The sequence below is a fragment of the Anthonomus grandis genome, chromosome 17 (assembly GCF_022605725.1).
Source record: "Anthonomus grandis grandis chromosome 17, icAntGran1.3, whole genome shotgun sequence".
NCBI classification, from domain to species: domain Eukaryota; kingdom Metazoa; phylum Arthropoda; class Insecta; order Coleoptera; family Curculionidae; genus Anthonomus; species Anthonomus grandis.
Window position 1 is genome coordinate 20,164,265 of NC_065562.1, and position 19,971 is coordinate 20,184,235.

General features: G+C 36.9%; 1 protein-coding gene across 1 annotated transcript; it reads left to right on the plus strand.

Moving 5' to 3' along the window:
* Positions 1 to 1,539: 1,539 nt before the first annotated feature.
* On the plus strand, positions 1,540 to 19,911 carry LOC126746116 (receptor-type guanylate cyclase Gyc76C-like). Its single transcript, XM_050454221.1, has 21 exons — positions 1,540 to 2,115; positions 9,921 to 10,355; positions 10,414 to 10,611; positions 10,690 to 10,755; positions 10,857 to 11,097; positions 11,814 to 11,960; positions 12,024 to 12,229; positions 12,313 to 12,484; positions 12,544 to 12,722; positions 12,804 to 13,094; positions 13,149 to 13,415; positions 13,476 to 13,547; positions 13,612 to 13,780; positions 13,846 to 14,191; positions 15,481 to 15,621; positions 15,678 to 15,900; positions 15,957 to 16,101; positions 16,251 to 16,643; positions 17,068 to 17,292; positions 17,352 to 17,646; positions 17,715 to 19,911. Exons 2-21 carry the CDS (start codon positions 9,957 to 9,959, stop codon positions 17,905 to 17,907), a joined length of 4,368 nt encoding a protein of 1,455 aa, XP_050310178.1. The 5' UTR covers positions 1,540 to 2,115; positions 9,921 to 9,956; the 3' UTR covers positions 17,908 to 19,911.
* Positions 19,912 to 19,971: the final 60 nt, after the last annotated feature.

Consider the following 19,971-nt stretch of genomic DNA (forward strand, 5'->3'; position numbering starts at 1 on the left):
ATTCCGTTAGGCATAAATTGGACAAGGAGAATGTAAATAATGATACCCCTCAGAAGCCCCAGGAAGAGAATAAGTCAAGATACCACACGCCGTGTAGAAGAATCGGACTGGCGAGGCCTAAAAAGAAACTTCAAAGGCCATTAGAGAGTGATCCGATAAGTTTAGAAAATGATTCATCCGAGGCAAAACCTCTGGAAACATTAGAGGAGGCAACTGTCGATGGAAGTGAAGTGGTAGAGACTGAACCTCATACAGTGAGTCCTGTACACTCTACGTGTGGCTCTTTAGTGGCTGTAAATGACACCAAGTCGTCTCGGAACAAATCTGAAACAATTAATAGTGAAGGTTCTGCAAAAGAATGCAAACCCGAAGCTATCCAATTAGGCAGATTTACAACTGAAGAGTATTTAGCTGAATATAAAAAGGACCCAGTAAGCTTTGCCAAGAGTCTGAACGAGAACAATGATTCAGAAGATGATTTTGTGCCTTTGGCAGAAGTTAAAAATAAATGTAAAAAAAAGAAACGCAAAGAATATACCGCTATCTATTGTCCGGTGTCTAAAGTGAGCAAGAAGCTAACTGTTGTGCTCGATCGTGATGTTATAACCGCCACAGAATCCCACGAGAGTGATGAAGAGATGTTCAGTTGTTCCCCCGAAGACGAGAAGAAACAGAGACAAAATCTGCTGGATTTAGTGAAGAAAATCAAAGAGGAAATTGGGGAAAAGGAAAAACTGCTCGATCGGCTGCAATATTGCGCCATCTACAAGAAGAAGCACGACAAGGAAAAGCTGGAAGGGTGCACGGAAAAATGGCTCAAAGGGTGCAAAATCGGCTTGAAAGAACTGCTGGGGAAAATGCAAGAACTTGGTCCTATCGATATGGGCCAACTCGTTAAGAAGCTGGGAATACCCGAACATATTGTAAATAAATTGAATCTACTTTAATTATTTGTGTGTTATTTATTTTAAATTTCCCTCCCTATGCAGCAAGCAGTTCCCTCTATAAGAACTGATGTTTTTTTTTTCTTACATAATTGGAGAGAACTGTAGTAGTTTCATAGAGGGCGCCACTATGCTAAAATTTCGCAAATATCTTAGCGTAAATATTTGAAATTGGTTTAAAGAAGTCATTTCTACTTATGGGCTTGATCGATTGTCACTTTTCCAGGTAGCCGCTTAATTAATGATCACGGTAATATTATAGACAGCATAAATAATTGCAGGGTTGCCAGACTGTTTTATAAATAGTATCCTTCCATACGATCTTGGGTACGTTTACACGAGTTCGCATTAAATCCTGGTGTAAACGCGCTACAGTCCATATCAAAGCCAACTACAAATATGAGGAAGCAAAAGACAGCACAGAACACAAAGGGGAAAATACTTGGTCTGTTTTCTGTGAAAGACAGCTGATGTGGCTATAAGAGGAGTAGCAACAGTAAGTTGCAAATTAAAAAAAAAAATCATTACGTGTGTCGCCATCTTGGCAACGTCGCAAAACAAAAGAAAACCCAACAGAGGGACACATTCAACAGGCAGGCATCGTCACAATCGGATTTCTCGCACACAGACACACGTAGAGTCAGTTTCGGTGAACGTCGTCGGGGTTTTTTGGTTGGTGATCGACTCACACGTCGAAAGTTTCACGTAAATAAACTTTTACGTGTTGTGACGTGCGTTTGGGTTCGTGTGAGTGCTCGATACAACCCTCCTAGTTCAAAATAAGGGGGGTACCACCTATATAGATCCAATACGTTATTCTAATATATGTTATAAACAGTGTTCTTTGTTGTCGTCTATTTCTGCAACATCGTCGCGGTTTTAACGGAGGAGAGTGCGAGTGAGTGAGTGAGTGCGTTGGAGAGTTGTTTTTTCGTAAATTTCCTCGTTATCACCACAATATATAAGTGCAAATAATAAGAGCGATTAGTAGGATTATAAGCGAGCGAGTGCGCTATTTTTAGCCCGCGCTGGTTTTTTTGATCACGTGAATAAAACGCTCAAATTGCAACAATAAACAAGTGACGAGGATCAGCAGAGGACCGAAAGTAGCGGCAACGATGCGCGCCAATGCCAGGCACCATTTGTTTTTTCGGATTTTTTAATACACATGGTAAGAGTTGCTCTCTCGTACCCACTATGGTTTATTGTACATTTTGGGAATCTATGTGAAATTCCAAGAAATTTGAGGGGTCACATGCCCTACTTTGCTTCAAGGGTTTCTGAGATATGGGCAGTTGAACATCTTCAGGAGTTTCTACTTTTTTAGACTAGCAGGGTAAAAAACGACAATTTTTTATAATTAAAAACGGGTTTCACTTCGTTATTTGATTAATCGGGACCTACTTACTAATACAATGTTTCATTAGTTCAAAAATCATGGTCATGGGTCAAAATTTTTTAATTGAAGTAAATATGTCATTTGATAGAGCCGAAAAAGCTAAGAATAATAGTGAAAACCGTTTCTTTGTACATCAAGTAGCCTTGGCGCTATGACAGTTGAAAGTAAAAAAAATCGGAACTTTCAACTGTTTATATCGTCCAAACGGTTTGCGGAAAATATGGCATGTGACCCCTCAAATTTCTTGGATTTTCATGTAGAATCCAAATATGAAATTATATATAGGTGTCCCGTCTAAATTAACAAAGTTGTTGCTACTTTCATGCTTGATTTTAAGTCAAAGCACACTTGTGATACGTTTTTCTCCGCTCCTATGAGGAATGAAGCTATATGTTATAAGAGTTTTTTTCTTATCTTGACAAGAGGAACCGAAATGGTCCTGTACAGTTTTACTCACAGAGTGACAGGAATCAAGAAAAGGCTCGAAAAAGACCTTTAATGATTGATTTAAGCTCTCCTATGGGAGTAAGAGAATTTTGTCATTAGGCTTTTATGTTTGTTCTTACATTTTACACATATGGAAGAAAAAATTTTTGAAATCGGGTAATTTTTGCATTTTGAGTTATGGTTGATTTTAAGTAAAATTCAAAATTGAAAAATGTTTTTTTCCAGTTTTATGGAAAATAGACTTTTAAATTATTAAAGTTTATTTACATAATTCCAGTCAGAATTTTGTGTATATATAGTAATAAGAAATACGATTATATTTACCATCAAATAGGCCTTAAAAAGTTTCAACTGTTTATATTTTCAAAACGGTTTGAGCAAAGTATGGCATGTGACCCCTCAAATTTCATGGAATTTCAAGTAGAATTCAAAAATATAATAATATCCTATCTTAAGTGAAGCTCATTTTCAGTAATTATCTTCCTTTTTTTCTACTATTAAATTTTATTAATTCAATTTATCTCCTATGCATATCCTCAGTTGATCGTAGGCTACTCGTACAATGTAACGACTGATTTCCCTAAAAAACTCATTAAAACTTTATCTAATGGCGACCGTACCCAGCGCAAATCGTATGCAAATCGACCCATTCAGACGTTAGGTACAACATATAACATAAATTACATCCTAATGTGCCTTAAATAAATATACAAGTTTTCCGAAAGTTTATTTAGCAAAGGCGAACTAGGCTACACACGCCCGCGGTTATTTTCGATTTTAACCGGTCAGAAAATAGCGCAGCATGTTGAGATTTTATGCGAATTTCGTGTATGTTTATTTTATTACAGTGTTAGTTACTATAGAAATGAAAATGCTTATTAGAGCAAAAAGAGAGGGTTGAACGCGAGAGTATAATATGAACCCCTTGGGGTGAAACTAATGGATTTTCACGCGAGGGTTGACTCGTTGATTTGATTTTTAAAAGCAGGAGTTTCTGCTGCTAAACACCTGGGCCATGATAATGTAATTGTTTTATCTTAATACCATATTACCGTAATGGGTTTTTAAATACGGAGACGTACCGTCTAGTAGAATGTCACGCGTGTCAACGATAATGAGAGGGGAAAAAATCACATTAAAAAACAATCGAATCGATGGTGTGTTATTGAAAATAGTTTTTCCAAGATGGCGTCCCTGATTGACAGCTGTCACAGCTGTTCTTTTAACGAGGCCATCTTGATTTTTATTAAAGGATAAAGTGAACGTTTATGTTATTTTTAGAGCGGCCGGGCGTGTAGATAAACAAAATTCTTTTCTATAAATAGAATCATTGTTGGAAGGCGAGTTTAAATTATTTTATTTAACGTCGTAAATGGGCAATAAAAAAAAAATTCCCGTTATTATTATTTTTCTTCTTATATGTATGTATATAATGGGCCGTAAATAAGGAGAGAAAAAAAAATCCAATTAACCGCACGTTTACCTTATTATTACGCTTGTAATTACAGAAATCGGTCATAAATTCATATTTATTGATCAAACATCGTCTCGGTTTGTTTGATCCTGCTCAGGGGCACGCCCTTACGATTTGTTTATTCACATAGCAACCCATGGGATCACACAAATCAAGTTAACTGTGACCTGTCAGATTCCTGGAAGTTTGTTTTGTTGACACATGACGTCACTAAAAACCAACCTACATTAATGTCTTATTAATATAAGGTTTCGGTTTCATATGATTTTGCATAGGCATATTTGAAAAACATCAATATGGCTAATGTCATTTGTCAAACGTCAACGCATTTCACGTATGAAATGCAGTATTGCCAACTGTTTAACAATTCGGCTGTTAAAACCGAAAAATAAAACACCATAGTGGGTATTCTCCTATAGGGAAAACCTTAAAATTTTTGTAACTGTACAAAAAAAAATATAAATTTGAAATATTATACAAATACTATAGTACTCACTTCTAGCATACAGTTGGCAAAGAATTGAAAAGGGTGAACGTTATTACTAATTATTTTTGCCAAGTAACGTCATTGACGTATGTCAAACTAACAAATCACGTTGACAGAACACACTGACGTCCCTTGTCAAAGACAGTTAGTAGTAAGGAGTCGGTTAAACGTCAAATCAAAATAGTAAGGGGCGGAAATATAAGAACTCATTGACGGATGAGATTTGTTTGACTTGCACAAGAGAACGTTAAAAATTGTTCACTTTAAATTTTTAAAATTATAACATTAAAAATTAATTAAATTTAAATAACTAAAGAAGACGAATATCATGCTAACTTTGGGCATTATTACGCATCATAAAAAAAAAACCAACATGGCCGCCCTAATGCCATCCGTCAATCTATTCATACGTCATAACATTTGACGTGACAGTGTTGCCAACTGTTCAACAATTGTCATGAATAAAACCGATAGAAAAAAACAACCTTATATATGAAGGTATTCTCTTCTTGTGGTGAGCTAAAAATAGAACTGCTCTATTTTTAGAACGCGACTGGTGAATACCCAAAGGGCATTAGATCGGGGTGTCCACCCTCTTGACCCCCATTTAACCTTGAAATGTCTAAAAAAGGAACTATAATACCACCGTGCAGACGAATTTATTTTAAAACGAAAAAAAGCGTGTGTGTGTATGTACCTGTTCGACCGGTGTAGTACGTAAAAATGGCATCATCGGTTCTATTTTTAGCCACCGTCCGGGTATTTTTAATCATTATTATCTTCTGGTGGTCGCGTAACTGGTTACTACCACATACATATGTAGGGTTTTCTATGTTGTCTAGGGTTTGTTGATGGTAATGAAAAGTCCGGTGCGGGATTTTCAAAGTATTTAATAAAATAATTAAGAAAACTATTGCACAAAAGAGTTTGGAGTAGACTTTAACTGTTAACTGATATGGTAAATCGCGTTCACATCCCTATGTCGAGCGGCTTTAAAACACTTATAATAACTCGTCTCACGTCTTATAATAGAAAAGGAAAAGGATGCAGCCACGTCTTACTGATCCTGACCTTAACCCGTCTTTACGTCTTTTATACGTCTTTCCGTCTTAATGTTAGGGACACGCCCTACGTCTTTTAAGATTTTCCCGAAAACGCGTCTATTTCGGAACCTTCAAGAAGACTGTCCACCGATGTCCCCTTTCGTCATCGCCGATGTCACCGTTAAAGTAAAAACTGCCACCTAATCATAACACATCGATAAGGGGCGTTCACGGAGCCTGAATGAGATCATTGTTTATTGAAATGGATTTTGAAAGAAAAATAATATTATACGTATAAATTAAATAACTACGAACCTAAAACTAATTTATTCTACACATATTATATACCTTCACTCACCATTTTCATCATTGATAATATAATATACAACTTAACCTTATTGCGCGATTAACACGCGATACAGATCTCGTCAAATATTTGCTCATATACTCCACTCGACGTGTTTTAATAACGGGAGGGCAATTTCGGAGTTGAGTGGGCCCACTTGATGGCACCCTCAAAATGATTTTTTTTTTGTTAGTTCAAAGTGTCGTCAGTACAAAATCCACTTAAACGATCCATTGATAAAATTGAGTTTTATTCAATTGGCCCCCTACGACCGTTCGGTTCAACTCAAACCGGATTAAAATAACGTTTATTAAATTATTAGACGGCGAAATGTAATAATCATTTATTTATTGGGTCTCTCTCTCTCTCGCTCTCTTGAGGAAGTCACCGTCAACGAATTATGATTGTTTAATTTGCATTTTGATTTATTTATGTGACCGAGATGACGAATTACGTCCATTTATTTCGTTTCTTGTTGGGCCCTCCCCATGACAACTGACAAGAAATATTAGATGCTGTCACTTGTCAAATAGAACCAATAGTAGTAAGGGGTGCGTCAAACGTCAAAAAGACGTTAAATAGTAAGGGGGGCGGAACCGTGTCAATTATTCGCGATAAACCACCTCGAAACCGTCGTGCAATGATTTTATATTTAGTAATCTCGTTTCAACATCGCCATAGGTTGGTTCATGGTCAGGGTGCTTCTAAAAATAACACATTCCTTATATTACTTACTACATAATTGTGTATTATGGTTAAAGGAATTATAATTGTACTGTTTCTTGTACCGATATGTTTATTTCATAGACGACGGTTTTGGCTGCACTCCAAAAATCTCTCCGATTTTATTTATTTATCGAAAAGTGTTATTGCGTGCCCCTATTTATTTTATTACACCGGTTATAAATGATTTATTGGATTTATTGGCACGTAGGTATACCTGGTTTCAGCTGCTTCTCCAGCGCGATTAATAATAATAATAATAATAATGATGATTATTTTACAATTTATACAACAGCACACGGTTTTAAATTTAGAATTCGTAGTCGTAACACCACCGCTGCTGATAAGATAAACCGATGTGCAACAGCGCTTAATTATTAATGTTTGTTTTGTATTAAATACGCGTCTGGCAGCAGGGGGCGGGGGGGACAAAGACGTGAATTCGGACAATGTTGCCAAAAAGGTAAAAAATCCCAACGATTGAGACTACAAAATATTTTCACCCTTCTTAGCTCTTTATTTTATTAAAATTTTTTAACCTCAAAAATCAGAAGTTTAACTACCATTCCTCCAAAAAAAAAATTCAATCAAATACCAGAAATTTATTAATGGATCTTTATACTGATTGGCACCTCGTTTCCTTAAAATGCTGTTATTTATTTTAGCCGTTTTATATGTCTCTCTCTCTAAACTAAATGACGTAAATGTCAAGTGGGCCTTGCAGACGGCCATCTTGAAAACAAATGAAGACCAGCATAGTGTACGGAAGACATGTAAATTATAAATACTCTTATGCATGGCATTTGATGTAAACAATGATGACGTGGTTTTCACTCGGCGTTGCCAAGTTCCTCGACTACTTTATCAAAAATATAATTATTAAGGATGGCAAATGAATGATTTGGACTCTCTGGAAAAATTATTTTAAAATTTTCCAGGCAGTTGAAAATCGTTTTTTTTTTTTTTTAATAAACTGGTAATAAAATGCCTGGAACAGTAAAATTATACCCTCAACTGCCTGGAAAAATCTCCTCAATTGCTTGGAAAAATAACAGTAAAGTTAAAATGAAAATAATTACACTAAATCCCGATTATTTTTTTTTTATGTTAATAGGACCCACTGTATCGTAATTTTTGTCCAGTAAAATGCCATAGATCGGTCCACTGTGTCGCATGATTAAATCGATGTGACGTCACGATGACAAAGACGCCATTACCGTACGTAGACGTCAAAATCGACCATTTTCAGATGAAGTTTTAGGGTATAAAGGGGGCATTTTACTTTATGATACCTACATGAAAAAATAGTAAAAAACCTTAGGAAGAGATTAAAATCAATTCCAACCCGATTCCAATAAATTTTCGTATATAAAATTCAATTTTAAATAGGGTCTTTTTTGACGATAATAATCCACGTGTGTATTCGTTGCCATGGAAACGCGACCGCGGTCTGCTTGCTTGGGGAAGTCAGTGGCCTGCACACGGTACTTTTTTGGAAAAAAATTACTTTAAAGGTACTTGCAAAAAAGCTGAAATATTGAGACTTTACTATGTTGTAGTGAAATGAATGAGGCATTTGCCCAAGCGGTTTTGGTTCGTCTATGACGTACTGGGCGGGCACAATTAATTTCCAAAGTGAAAAAATATTCGAACCACTGGTTATAAACTGAAAAAATTGCAAAAACATCTTTATTGTTATTTTTTCGATAAAATGTGTTAAATACTTTTTTGTGTGGCTTTAAAGGGAGCATTTTTTGCAAAAATAAAAAACTCGAAATTTCCCATAGGTCTTGAGAAAATTGCCTTTTTTTAATTCACGTTTTTAATGATTTTTTCGTATTCTATGGGAAATACAACCAAAATTTTTTTTCTCATGATAACTCTTCTTATTTCAAACAACTTTTGTCTTGGTCATATTTGTCTCGGACCCATAGATTTTTAAAAAAATAATAAAAAGTGGATTTTTCGAAGTTAACTTTTTGTGGCTTTCATATAGGAAATAGAGACTTTTGCTATAAGACTTTTTTTATTATTTTTTTATGCTTAATATATAGGAAAAAAAAGAAGAATTTGGTCATACTTTCAAATGTCTCGAACCACTGGTTAAGTGTTGTCGAAAACCCTTCATGATTATTTTATACCAGGATTTCAAAAGGAATTGATTAAATTGTCCAGGCATTTAACACAATAATTATTCATTTTATTCCAGGATTTGCAACTAACCACTTGTATATTCTAGGAATAATTTCTGTGTTTATTCCAGGATTTTCTTCATTATTCCGATAGCTGGATAAGAGTGTCATTTTTGTATTGGTCCTTTTATCCTCCTCCTAGGATCCTGGACTTTTTAGGTCAAATCCAAGCAATTCTGACACTCCTGCAGCAATTTCCTGGACTTGAATTCAATGGTATCCTGTATAGGTCCTGTGTCGACTTCCTAATGTTGCAATTGTAGAGAAGCTTAATTCCAGGAATGAAATGAAAAGTAACTTTTTGTATTCCAAAGATTTAAGTCCAAGGAATAATTTTTCCAGGCACGGGACTCTCTCAATCAATCCTGGAATACAAAATGCCTTCAGATTTCAGGGAAGTCTTCCAGTGATTTCCTGGAATTTTTGCACTAATTTCCTGGACGTACTTCGTGTCGGAATTGTTGAGAATCTTAAATAAATAAACACGAATCTATTTTTATAGTTATTTTAATTTAAGCCAATAGTTTTAATGGGAAAAACTTATTACTATTTTGATAATAACATAACCTAGCCATTAACATTTAATAAGACATTGACATTACTGACAGACATTGCAGAACTCTTAGTTACCGACATGACAGAGTCAAATGATATGCCTTTGTCTTAAACTAGATGGCGCCACCTATATTTTGATACTTCAGAGAATCCCCTCGATTATTTTATTTGTTAATTGTTATGATTGTTGTATGATGAAAAACAAACTCAAATATCAATTAAAAAGAAAAAACGGCCTGGTCCTTAACCTACAGACCGATATGTAGCAAGCACCATAATTGTACTAAAAGTTGTACAATTTATTTTGTAGGTGTCGGAGGCTGTCTAGGGTAGGAGGAGGCCGGCCATGCGCCTCGGCCAGGCTTCTCTCCTAGTCACGCTGCTGTTGTGTCTGTCGCGCATCCCCTCCAACGCAGAATCGGTGCTGCCGCCCGTGAACGTCGACGACGATTGGTCGCGGCCGCCCCCGATCACCGCCCCCACCCCTTATTACGCGGGTCATTTGAACGGCACCGATTACCATGACCTCTATAACCTCATGGAGGACGAGGAGGAGGACAACCGGTTTTCTCCCTCGGCGGGAGGTTTCAAAAGGGAGAACCTCACCGTGGGCGACCTCAAGAAGGAGTCTCTCGATGACCACAAGGTGAAACTGGTGCTCGGGTACCTGACGGCGGTCAAGGGGGTGCTCAAAGAGCGACAGGGTCTGATGATCTCCGGAGCCATATCTATGGCCATCAAAGAGGTTAACACCATAAAATAACGAGCGAATTATGCAACCGTTTATACTGCGAACCTTCTAGATCAATCAAGACGAATCGATTCTGCCCAACGTGACGCTGGTGTTGCGTTGGAACGACACCAGGGGCGACACCGTCGTGGCCACCCGCGCTATGACCGACATGATCTGCGAGGGCGTGGCCGCCTTTTTCGGTCCAGAGGGCGCCTGCTACGTCGAGGCGATCGTCTCTCAGGCCCGAAACATCCCGATGATCAGTTACGTAAGTTGCTTTTTACAATAATAATAATAATAATAATAATAATGTACTAGATTTTGTACAATTAAAGTTTCTCTTCAGAAATGCTCGGATTACAAGGCGTCCGACGTGCCCACCTTTGCCAGAACGGAACCGCCCGACACCCAGGTAAATTTCATGTCCGCCAATAAAATTGTACAATCGCGTTGTACATTTCCGTTTTGGGTGTACCTTCAAATGTGTATTTTAGTCTCCTACGTGGATTTTAGGTGACCAAGTCGATCTTCTCGCTGCTGACTTACTACAACTGGCACAAGTTCTCCATCATTTACGAGGAACGGTGGGACACGGTCGCCCTTTCGCTGGAAAAACAGGCGGCCGCCCTTAACATGTCGGTGCAGCACAAAAAGAACGCGAGGGACAGGCACAGGTGCTGCGAGCAGAATTATAAGTGTTGTCACACGGGGTTTTGGTACGACTTCATTCAGAACTCGAAAAACAAAACTAGGAGTGAGTTTTTAATAATTGTACAATTTTTTTTATTACAGTACAATTATGATGTCTTTAAATATGAATAAAAAATCATTTAGAACTGGAAGAATAACACTAGGAGCGAATTTTTAACAATTGTACAAAATTTTGTACAATTATGTTTTTTTTAAATATGAATAAAAATCATTCAGAACTCAAAAAATAAAACCAGAAGTGAGTGTTTTGCAATTGTACAATACTTTGTACATTTTTTTATTACAGTACAATTATGTATTTTTTTTTTTAAATATGAATTAAAAAATCATTTAGTACTCGAAGAATAACACAGCGAATTTTTAACAAATGTACAAAATTTTGCACAATTATGTTTTTTTAAAAATATGAATGAAAATCACTCAGAACTCAAAAAATAAAACCAGAAGTGAGTTTTTTGCAATTGTACAATTTTTTATTACAGTACAATTATGTAATTTTTTTTAAATATGAATTAAAATATCATTTAGTACTCAAAGAATAACACAGCGAATTTTTAACAAATGTACAAAATTTTGTACAATTATGTTTTTTTAAAAATATGAATGAAAATCATTCAGAACTCAAAAAATAAAACCAGAAGTGAGTTTTTTGCAATTGTACAATACTTTGTACATTTTTTTATTATAGTACAATTATGTTATTTCTTAAATCTGAATAAAAAAAATGATTGTACAATAACATTTTCTTGTTTATTTCAGTTTACGTATTCCTGGGTACCCCATACTCCCTAATAGACTTCATGGACAACATGCAAAGGGCCCAACTGTTCGAAAACGGCGAATACATCGTCATATATGCCGACATGAACACCTATTTGAAAAAAGAGAGCCATCGGTACATTTTCAGTGAGTAATTGTACAATTGCCCAACCATTTGCCGTGTAATTTTTGTTGTACATTTCTTGCTAGAATTCGACGAGATTGAAAAGTATAAGAGTTGCAAAGAGTTTACTGATTACCAAAACTGGCGCAAGAGGGCCAAGTCGTTGTTCGTGGTGGTACCTACCGCCCCCTCGGATAATTATAAGAAATTTTCCGAAGATGTACGACAACATAACGAACTGGATCCCTTTGATTTTCACACTTTTCAATTGTTCGTCAACTATATGCCTGAAGTGAGTACTGTAATAATTGTACAATTGTTCATTTTTTTTTTAGTACAATTCTAAAAAATTTAATTGTACTTCTTTTTGTACAGTTCGTAAGCATTTACGCGGCCTACCTATACGACTCGGTAAAACTATACGCGTCCGCCCTGCACTATTTGTTGGCCCAGGAAACTGTACTAAATGAAAATGTCATACGGGAAATCGCTTCTAACGGTACCAAAATCATCGAGACCATCATCAAAATCAATCAGACCTACAGGAGTGAGTTTATTGAAAATTGTACAATATATTGTACAATTGTTTATTATATATTTTTTAAGGTGTTACGGGGGCGGTGATAAAACTAGACAAAAACGGCGACTCGGAGGGCAATTTTTCGGTGCTGGCGTACAAGGAGTCGGAGCAAGTGAGTTTCCCGGGGCCAAAGTACAATTTTTCATGTCCCTTTCTGATCGGTCCGGTGGGACAGTTTTACCAATCGGACGACGTGGATCTTCCGGTAAGTAAGTACAATTTTTGTTCCCTTTTTTAATTGTACAACAAATTGTACAATGCGGCAACAATACCCGAATGATTTCAGCAATACAAGATCAACCCGAATACGAAAATCTTATGGGCGGGAGGTGACAAACCGAGCGACGAGCCGAGTTGCGGGTTCGACAACGAGTTGTGCCAAAAAACGGACACGCACCGCAACAGCATCATCGCGGCCGGACTGTTGGCCATCACGTTGTTCTGCGCAAGCGTTGTCACCATGAGCATCTACCGCAAGTGGAAAATCGAGCAGGAAATCGAGGGTTTGCTGTGGAAAATCGACCGGGAGGACATCCACAACTACTTGGAACGAGATTTAGTGTCCAGTCCTAGTCGGGTAAGCACTTCAGGGAATTGTACAATTTTTAGTACAATTATTGTTTTTCCACAGTTAAGCTTATGCAGTGCCAGCGTCACTTCTTACGAGTCCCGAGGGGGTCTGCAGGTGTTTACCACCACGGCAACTTATAAAGGAGTAGTGGTACGCATTAAGGAACTGACCTTTTCCCGGAAAAAAGACATCTCCCGGGAGGTGATGAAGGAAATGCGACTTTTACGGGATTTAAGGCACGACAACGTCAATTCGTTCATCGGGGCATGCGTGCAACCGACCTCCTTACTACTAGTCACCGATTACTGCGCCAAAGGCAGCCTGTATGTATGTATTACCTCTCGATTATTCCTCCCCCCGGCCACCACTAATTCAGGTCATTTTAAGGATATTATAGAAAATGAGGACATCAAGCTGGACAAGATGTTCGTTGCCTCCCTGGTGCACGATCTCATCAAGGTAAGCCATGAGTAAAAAAAAAACAAAAGACGCCCCCTTCCGATCGTCGGTTGTTTCTTTCCAGGGCATGCTGTATTTGCACAATTCGTTGTTGGGTTGCCATGGCAACTTGAAGTCGTCGAACTGCGTGGTGACCAGCCGCTGGGTGCTACAAGTGACCGATTTCGGTCTTATTGACCTCCGCCATTACGCCACCCAAGACTATAGCGAGGAGGAGCATCAGATTTATCGAAGTAAGCCTCACTTAACACCGTTCCACTCGCACTCACTCATTGTACAATTGTTTTTTTTCCACAAGACCTCTTATGGAAGGCCCCCGAGCTTCTCAGGTATCCGGACATGTACCCCAGGGGGTCCCAGAAGGGGGATGTGTACGCCTTTGCCCTGATTTTATACGAGATATTGGGGCGCAGAGGTCCGTTCGGTCCGGTACATAACGAACCGAAAGACATCGTTTTATCGATCAAGGAACCGAAAGAGGGTCAACCGTTGGTCAGACCGGATGTGGATCTGCTCTACGACTCAGAAGTGGGATGCGACGGGTACGTGCTGGAGGTGATGCAGGAGTGCTGGGCCGAGAATCCGGATCACCGGCCGGATTTTGCCACTATTAGGACCAAATTGAAAGGCATGAAGGAGGGAAAGTGAGTGGCTTTTATGAGTTAAAATATGCATGAAGAGAGAGGTCTTGGAAAGTTATTACGGAAACGGTTTCTCTCTAGGTTAAGTGGTTTCGATTTTATAGGCGCTGAAACTTGAATAAGTGTCAATGTTTATTTGGAAATATCTTGAAAAGTATTTGACTGAAGTATGGCATGTGACCCCTCAAATTTCTCAGAATGACAGGTAGAATCCAAAAATGTAATAATATATAACATAATGAAATGTACAAAAATTTGTACAATTTTTAAGTAGCTGATATACATCTCATTGCATAGAGATTTTTTTCCTGATTTCAATGATACCACACACTATGGGGCTATTTCCAATCGTTTTCGAGATATTTGCATTTAAATTTGATATTTACATTTACAAAAAACCCTATATTTCATAAAGTAATAGAAATATCTTCATAGTGTTTGGGTTCATTTTAATTCTTATCAAATTCTCTATTAAAATTGTATAAAAATTAAAATGTACAAAATTTTGTACAATTTTGAAACTTTTGATATATAATTCATCAAATAGCAATTTTTTTTCTGATTTCAATGATACCCCACACTATAGGACTATCTTCAACCGTTTGCAAGTTATTTGCATTTAAAATTAATATTTTTATTCACAAAAATGCCTATATCTCCGAAACTAATAGAGATATCTTTATAGTGTTTAGGTTCTTTTTAATCGTTATTAAGTTCTGGATTTAAATGTTCAAAAAAATAAAATGTACTAAATTTAGTACAATAGAGGTTATTTTTTTCAATGCAACGAAACTATGGCGTGTGACCCCTCAAATTTCTCAGAATGACACGTAGAGTCCAAAAATGTAATAATATATAACAAATTGAAATGTACAAAAATTTATACAATTTTTAAGTAGCTGATATACTTTTCACTGCATAGAGATTTTTTTCCTGATTTCAATGATACCACACACTATGGGGCTATTTCCAACTGTTTTCAAGATATTTACATTTAAAATTAATATTTTTATTCACAAAAATGCCTATATCTCCGAAACTAATAGAGATATCTATATAGTTTTTAGGTTCTTTTTAATCGTTATCAAATTCTGGATTTAAATGTTCAAAAAAATAAAATGTACTAAATTTAGTACAATAGGGGTTATTTTTTTCAATGCAACAAAAATATGGCATGTGACCCCTTAAATTTCTTAGAATTTCACGTAGAATCCAAAAATATAATAATATATGAGGTGTCCCATTACCACTCTCTGAACTATTGCCTTTTGCATTAACAAGTTCTTCTATAGGAGTAAGAACATAATGGACCAAATGATGGACATGATGGTAACGTACGCCAATAATTTGGAGGAGCTCGTGAACGAGCGAACCCGACTGTTATACGAGGAAAAGAACAAAACCGAAGACTTACTGCACAGGATGTTACCAAAGTACAACTTATCACTGACATTATTTTAACCCTATCGTGACGTAAACGTATTTCCAGACCGGTCGCTGCAAGACTCACCAAAGGTTACGGGATCGAACCGGAATCCTTCGATCAAGTGACGATTTACTTCAGCGACATCGTGGGCTTCACCGCCATGTCCGCCGAGAGTACCCCACTGCAAGTCGTCGACTTTCTAAACGATCTTTATACAGTATTCGATAGGATTATCAAAGGTTATGACGTGTACAAGGTGGAAACCATCGGGGACGCCTATATGGTGGTAAGTTGATTTTATTTAAACACACTTGGCAACCCTGGAAATGAGTTTTTTGAAAGGTTTCAGGGTTGCCCATCAGGAACGGCGACAACCATGCCGGGCATATCGCTTCGATGGCCTTGGACCTACTGGCAGCTGTCAAGAAACATAGCGTACGTCACAGGCCGAATGAAACGTTAAAACTTCGCATAGGAATACATACCGGTAAAAAGGAATCTTCAAAATTATATATTTTTCTTAAATTATGCAAAAAAACAAATTGTACTAAATATAGTACAATTTTCTAAAATATGTACAAATTAAAAAAAATCGCATCAAATGTCGTACACTTTGTATTTTCGATAATTTCTTAGGTCCAGTGGTGGCGGGTGTGGTGGGGCTCACGATGCCCCGTTACTGTCTCTTCGGCGACACAGTGAACACCGCCTCCCGCATGGAGAGTAACGGGGAACCCCTGAAGATCCACATCAGCATGCAGTGCAAGGAGGCCTTGGAAAAATTGGGCGGCTACGTCATCGAGGGGCGGGGCATCGTCAACATGAAGGGCAAGGGGGCGGTCGAGACTTTTTGGCTGGTGGGGGCGAACGACGCCGCCATCAAACCGGTCGAGGTCGATTACAACGATTTGCCGCCGCTTTTCTGCGGGCCGCGACGCAGCCCGAAGTTGAACAACGAGTCGAGGCAACCCTCGATCGTCGGCGGACACGGCGGGTTGCATAGCAGGAGGCACTCGAGCGTGCCCCGGGGTAAGTTTCGAATTGTACTAAATTTTGTACAATTTTTTTTTTCAGTGAAAATTAAATATTTTGTTATGTGAGTTATTTGTATAAATAAATGGCGGCTCTCATATACCTCTTTGAGGTTATAAAGGGATTTTTTGGGAGGGTTGGATCTCCTGTGTCTTATATTCAGTTTAAAGACTTCATGACGATTAAAACGAGCCCAAACACTTTATAATTATCTCCGCTCGTTCACGAGATATGAGCATTTTTCTGATTTAATATACAGGGTGGACCAAAAAAGTTACAACTTTAAAAGCGAATATCTCAAAACCGGTTAGAGATAACCATAAAGTGTTTGGTATCATTTTAATCAGAAGAACGAGCTCTACCAAACTGGCTAGATAAAAGTCACTTACAGGGTGTTCAAAAAAAAATCATACTTTTTTAGAGCCTCACGGTACGTATGGAGGCTCTCGTTCGACGATAAACACCGCCTTCGGGAGTCAACTGATCGATGCCCCAGAGGAGGGTCGCTACAAGCCACGGCCCAGGCGAGTTTTGTCGAGTATCGCGAGCAGCTCAGACGAGCCGCACAAGAGTTGGGGGGTCCTGAACAAAATCCGGGAGTCCAAGTCGTTGGATCCGTTACCAGCAGCAAACGCTGCTACCACCGGTAAACGAGGATTAATTGAAAATTTAAATTTCCACGTGCAATATCGAATTCTTCGTTAGGTCGGACCAGTAAAAGCCCCCTGGATTTGATCGATTCGTTCTTGAAGGGCCGGAAACGGTCCGCCCAAAGCCTCATCGAGGACTGGGATAACCAGAAAGAGATCCAGATCATCGCCATCCCCAAGGACAAAATGGTGAACAACAATTTCCCAAACGGGAATTTGCTGAGTATGACCAGGGAGGAGCAGTTGGGATTCATCGAGGACGCGCAGGTGCCGCTCCTAAAGCCGCCCCTCGTCGTAAGACATCGGGGCGGCAGCGATTTTCTCGGCAGCGATTGCAGCAAACCGAAATTGTAAGCGAATTGTACTAAATTTTGTACAATTGTAATGTGGGGTGCGATCCGCTTTGTATATGTTTCAGGACTCATTCCCTGGACGCCCTCCCGACAAAAGAGTACAATTTGGTGCAGAAAAACTCGTTCAAGAAATTCTTGGCGGGCGTGGCGGGCATTTTTAACGGGAACAGCGTGAAGTCGAGCCACGCTTCGCTACGCAAGGGGGTCTTAAACGAGTACAATAACATTCAGCAACCGGATAGTGAGAGTATGGTTTAGGAATATCGATAGTTTATCGACATTTATGGCGGGTCTGTGATGTCGACCAAATTCTACTTAATTTTTAACGATACATATCCCTTTTGGCAATATTCAGTGGTGATCGGTCAGAATTGATGTCTCCCTAGGAAAAACACATTTGTACACGTTTGTACATACATAGGAAATTTGCAGAAAATTTGAAAATTTTTCATTTTAAAATTGTACAAGAATTAGTCCGTTTTAAAAAATTGTACAAAATTTTGTACAATTTATGTTTTTAAACATTTAAATTGAGAATTTGATAGCGACTAAAATAAACCTAAACACTATATAAATATCTTTATTAGTTTCCGAGATATGGGCATTTTACGAATAAAAATATCAAATTTATGTTCAAATATCTTGAAAATGATATTTGAATGAATTCAAATTGTTTATAGAGTAAAATGTCGATGAAATTCTCAAAAAATCACTCTCCGATCAGTTAATTAGCGCGCATTTCAAAATTGTACAAAATTTTGTACATTTTAGGTTTTTAAACATTTAAATTGAGAATTTGATGGCGATTAAAATGAACCTAAACACTATGTAAATATCTTTATTAGTTTCCGAGATATAGGCATTTTTACGAATAAAAATATCAATTTTATGTTCAAATATCTCGAAAATGGTATTTAAATGAATTCAAATTGTTTATAGAGTAAAATGTCGATGAAATTCTCAAAAAATCACTCTCCGATCAGTTAAATAGCGAGCATTGCAAAATTGTACAAAATTTTGTACATTTCAGGTTTTTAAACATTTAAATCGAGAATTTGATGGCGATTAAAATGAACCTAAACACTATGTAAATATCTTTATTAGTTTCCGAGATATAGGCATTTTTACGAATAAAAATATCAATTTTATATTCAAATATCTTGAAAATGGTATTTGAATGAATTCAAATTGTTTATAGAGTAAAATGTCGATGAAATTCTCAAAAAATCACGCTGCGATCAGTTAAATAACGAGCATTGCAAAATTGTACAAAATTTTGTACATTTCATGTTTTTAAACATTTAAATCGAGAATTTGATGGCGATTAAAATGAACCTAAACACTATATAAATATCTTTATTAGTTTCCGAGATATAGGCATTTTTATGAATTAAAATATCTATTTTAAATGAAAATAACTCAAAAACGGTTTGAGATAACCCTATAGTGCGGGGTATCATTGAAATCAGAAAAAAATTCCCTATACGATGAGGTAAGTGAATACATTTTTTGAGCGTTTTAAAATTGTACAAAATCTTGTACAATTCTATAAACAGCTGAATTTGATGTACAATTGTGTTTTCTTTGGGAGGACTAGAATTTAAATTAGAAAATATGTTTTTTGTAATTGAAAAATTCAAATTTTTATTTTATTACATACATATATTTTTACGCGTTAGTTTTTTGTTTGTCCGACCGATTTTGACGCTCCTCCCTATAAAATAGAGACGGGCACGCAATATCGGTATTTTGTACAATTAATTTTTTTCCAGTAATATGATCTGTACGGAGACTTTATTAACGAATTAACGGTTTAGTTTAAGAACGGACCAGTTTGTGTTTGAGGCTGTGAATATATAAAGTTTATTTTTGCAAAAATTCGCAAAAGTACGTTTAAAAAAAAACATAAGAGAAGTTATCAATATGTAAATAGGGCTCTAATAAATAAATAAATAAATAAATGCCATATATAACGCGCACCAGCATCTTTTTTAGTAGACGTGCCATCGTAACTTAAGTGACTGTGTAAGTTTTATCCCACGCATTGTGTATAAAAAATAAATAAACGATCAATTGTTTATCTTTATTTTAAACGACTAAATATTTTAACTTGTTTATATTTTGTTTATTTTCTTTTTTGTTATTGAAATTTTAGTTGGTTAATATATTTAGTTGTTATCAATATTATATTATTACTGTAAATTACATATTATAGATGTTATATGTTAGGTACTTGTTTCATAAATATACATATTTATTTTACAGATCTTTGGGTGTTTTTTTTATAATTGTACTAAATTTTGTACAATTTTTTATCGGTTC

Bases quoted from the DNA above. Each gene is read 5' to 3' on its own strand.
- LOC126746116 (XM_050454221.1), top strand. From the start codon at position 9,957: ATGCGCCTCGGCCAGGCTTCTCTCCTAGTCACGCTGCTGTTGTGTCTG. The intron at 11,098-11,813 runs GTGAGTTTTTAA...TGTTTATTTCAG, and splicing joins CTCGAAAAACAAAACTAGGA to TTTACGTATTCCTGGGTACC. The intron at 16,644-17,067 runs GTAAGTTTCGAA...ATACTTTTTTAG, and splicing joins GCACTCGAGCGTGCCCCGGG to AGCCTCACGGTACGTATGGA.